The sequence below is a fragment of the Rattus rattus genome, chromosome 11 (assembly GCF_011064425.1).
Source record: "Rattus rattus isolate New Zealand chromosome 11, Rrattus_CSIRO_v1, whole genome shotgun sequence".
NCBI classification, from domain to species: Eukaryota; Metazoa; Chordata; class Mammalia; order Rodentia; family Muridae; genus Rattus; species Rattus rattus.
This window is the reverse complement of record NC_046164.1, coordinates 1,854,762-1,858,500: the sequence shown is the minus strand read 5'-3', so window position 1 is coordinate 1,858,500 and position 3,739 is coordinate 1,854,762. Positions and strand designations below refer to the sequence as shown.

The 3,739-nt window shown below is 42.6% G+C and overlaps 1 protein-coding gene across 1 annotated transcript in view; it reads right to left on the bottom strand.

Moving 5' to 3' along the window:
- Nucleotides 1–525, bottom strand: part of Arhgap11b (Rho GTPase activating protein 11B) — a 2,648-nt gene extending 2,123 nt beyond the window's left edge. Inside the window, 3 exon segments of the mRNA XM_032916759.1 lie at nucleotides 5–103; nucleotides 106–477; nucleotides 480–525. Coding sequence (XP_032772650.1) covers nucleotides 5–103; nucleotides 106–477; nucleotides 480–525 — 517 coding nt within the window.
- Nucleotides 526–3,739: the final 3,214 nt, after the last annotated feature.

Sequence of the window (3,739 nt, the reverse complement as noted above, 5' to 3'; positions counted from 1 at the left end):
TTAAAGAAGTAACTTAATATATCAACTGTAGGATCTGCCATAAGACATGACAGCAACAATGTAGCTTTATTCCTCTTCTCTGCTCCTAACTGCTGAGCTTGAAAAGTGCTTCATGCAGATCAGCTGGGAGGACAGGCTCTGGCAATTCCCTGAAGAACTGCTTAAGGAGGCCTGCAACATCACAGGGAAGTGCAGAAGACAGGCAGGCTTCACCATGACCCAGTTTACTGTTGAGTGCCTTCAGACAAATTACAGATCCCGACTTCCTAACAAGCCCTTCCGTACGAATATGTCCTTTTAAAGATGTGCATGCATCAACAAGAAAGCTTGGAATGCGTCCATATTCTGGAACAACTGAATGAGGCAAGGAATTAAAGAGAAGTCCAAATATCTTACCCCTTATTTCCGAAGCTGCAGTTTCCTGTCTTCTGCGATCACACTGACCGCAGCCACCCTTGACCTTAATGCCATAGACAGCCGAAGCTGCTGCAGCAGGGCCAGTCTGACCAGTCTCTGATCCCACATCCCGAACTCGCTGCCCACTCTCCGAGGCCCACTCCGTGTCCTGACTTTCTTTGCCACCAACCAATTCTTCCAATTTCCAAACACCCTCAGGCTTGAGCTCTGCTCTGCTGCCTTCCAGCCACCTTTGGCACTCTTCTGGCCCCAGCCACTTCCTCCACTTTCCCTCGATCCACTTCCACAGATCTTCTTCTCTCCAGCCACATTTCACTCCAGTTTCACTTCCACCAGCCTTCTTTCCCGGTTACTCGGCCCTGTCAGTTTCTTCCACAAACTTCCCTTTTTTCCTCTGACTCCCCCGTTTCCCGAGACAACGCCTGCTGCTTGTTCCTCGCTTCCGGATACTTCCACTTATCCTTTTCCAAGCAGGGTGGCCTTCCTCGCTCAGATCTCTTGGGTTGGAACTGCAACCTTAAGCTCCTTCTTCCAGCCGTGCAAGCAGGCTGCTCTGGGATCTCCCAGTCCTGGTCCCTGCCCAGGCTGGTTCCGGCAGTCACCCGGTCTCACCCACTGCCTTTTCCTAGCCCATTAGCCTAGCCTGTGGCCCCGGCTTGCAAAAGCTTAGTAGCTCGGCTCATACCAGCGTTCCACCTTCTCGGCACACATCAGACCTCACATGACCACACCTGTATAAACAAACTTAAAGATAAAAACCACATGATCATTTCATTAAATGCTGAGAAAGCATTTGACAAAATTCAACATCCCCTCATGATAAAAGTCCTGGAAAGATCAGGAATTCAAGGCCCATACTTAAACATAGTAAAAGCCATATACAGCAAACCAGTAGCTAAAATCAAACTAAATGGAGAGAAACTTGAAGCAATCCCACTAAAATCGGGAAAAGGTTGCACTCTCTCCCTACTTATTCAATATAGTTCTTGAAGTTCTAGCCAGAGCAATCAGACAACAAAAGGTCAAAGAGATAAAAATTGGAAAGGAAAAAGTCAAAATATAACTAATACAGATGACATGATAGTATACTTAAGTGTCCCCAAAGTTCCATCAGAGAACTACTAAACCTTATAAACAACTTCAGCAAAAGTGGCTGGGTATAAAATTAAGTCAAACAAATCAGTAACCCTCCTCTACTCAAAGGACAAATAGTCTGAGAAAGAAATTAGGGAAATGACATGCTTTATATTAGTCCCAAATAATAAAAAATATCTTGGTGTGACTTTAACTAAGCAAGTGAAAGATCTGTATGACAAGAATTTCAAGTCTCTGAAGAAAGCAATTGAAGCAGATCTCAGAAGATGGAAAGACCTCCCATACTCATGGATTGGCAGGATCAATATAGTAAAAATGGTCATTTTGCCAAAAGCAATCTACAGATTCAATGCAATCCCTATAAAAATTCCAACTCAAATCTTCATAGAGTTAGGAGGAGCAATTTGCAAATTCATTTGGATAACAGAAAAACCCAGGATATCTAACACTATCCTCAACAATAAAAGAACTTCTGGGGGAATCACCATCCCTGAACTCAAGCAGTATTACAGAGCAATAGTCATAAAAACTGTATGGTATTGGTACACAGACAGGCAGATAGATCAGTGGAATAGAAATGAAGACCCAGAAACGAACCCACACACCTATGGTCACTTGATTTTTGACAAAGGAACCAAAACCATCCAATGGAAAAAAGATAGTATTTTCAGCAAATGGTGCTGGTTCAACTGGAGGTCAGCATGTAGAAGAATGCAGATCGATCCATGCTTATCACCCTGCACAAAGCTTAAGTCCATGTGAACCAAGGACCTCCACATCAAACCAGATACACTCAAACTAATAGAAGAAAACGTGTCGAAGCATCTCGACCACATGGGCACTGGAGAAAATTTCTTGAACAAAACACCAATGGCTTATGCTCTAAGATCAAGAATCGACAAATGGGACCTCACAAAACTGCAAAGCTTCTGTAAGGCAAAGGACAATGTCCTTAGGACAAAACAGCAACCACCAGATTGGGAAAGTATCTTTACCAACCCTACATCTGGTATAGGGCTAATATCCAAAATACACAAAGAGCTCAAGAAGTCAGACTCGAGAGAGCCAAATAACCCTATTAAAAAATGGAGTACACTGGGTCCTGCTAAGACTGAACCCCAGTGAACTAGACTGTTGGGGGGGAGGGCGGCAATGGGGGGGGGGTGGGGAGGGGAACACCCCAAGGAAGGGAGGGGGGAGGGGATGTTTGCTCGGAAACTGGAAAGGGAATAACACTGAAATGTATATAAGAAATACTCAAGTTAATAAAAAAAAAAATGGGTACAGGGGTTGGGGATTTAGCTCAGTGGTAGAGCGCTTGCCTAGCAAGCGCAAGGCCCTGGGTTCGGTCCCCAGCTCCGAAAAAAGAAAAGGAAAAAAAATGGGTTACAGAGCTAAACTAAACATTATCAGCTGAGGAATACTGAATGTCCGAAAAACACCTAAAGAAATGTTCTACATCCTTAGTCATCAGGGAAATGCAGATCAAAACAACCCTGAGATTCCACCTCATACCAGTCAGAATGGGTAAGATAAAAAATTCTGGTGACAGCAGATGTTGGCTAGGATGTGGAGATACAGGAATACTCTTGAATGAGGTGTGTGTGTGTGTGTGTGTGTGTGTGTGTGTGTGTGTGTGTGTGTATGTGCGTGCACGCGCGTGCACCTCATTCAGTAGAACTGAGCATTATCTCTCCTGAGGATACGCCATCATCAAAATCAGATATCCTTTGTTGAAGCCCTCTGGTGGTTCTTTCCATATGATGTTTTTATACAAGTTGCCCTTTCAAGTACTATACTAACTTTCAAATAATGAGTCACAATCCACAATCTCTGGCCAAACCAAGCCTATCATCTGTTTTGTGAATAAAGCTTTATTGGAATATAAAAAAAAGAAAAGAAAAGAAAAGTGAGTCTATTTCAAAAGCTCAGTACCTGAATGCTATTATCTATGAGCAATAAAAAAGAAAAGAAAATATAAAGGAAGGAAAGAAAAATAGTCTACTAAATGAAGGCAAGGCAGGATGAGCATTTGTAAAATGTAACTGATATTTAAAGAGGTTTTTCAATTGGCTTTATGCCAATGCAAACTTTGTGAATCATAGTAACCTCAGTGATTGTTTTTGGGCATAGCTCCTCAGTTATATCAAAACATTTAAAACTGAAAACAGGATATTTTTTATTGCCCTGAGTGTGTATTTGGTATGAAATCTTGTATGCATTCAAC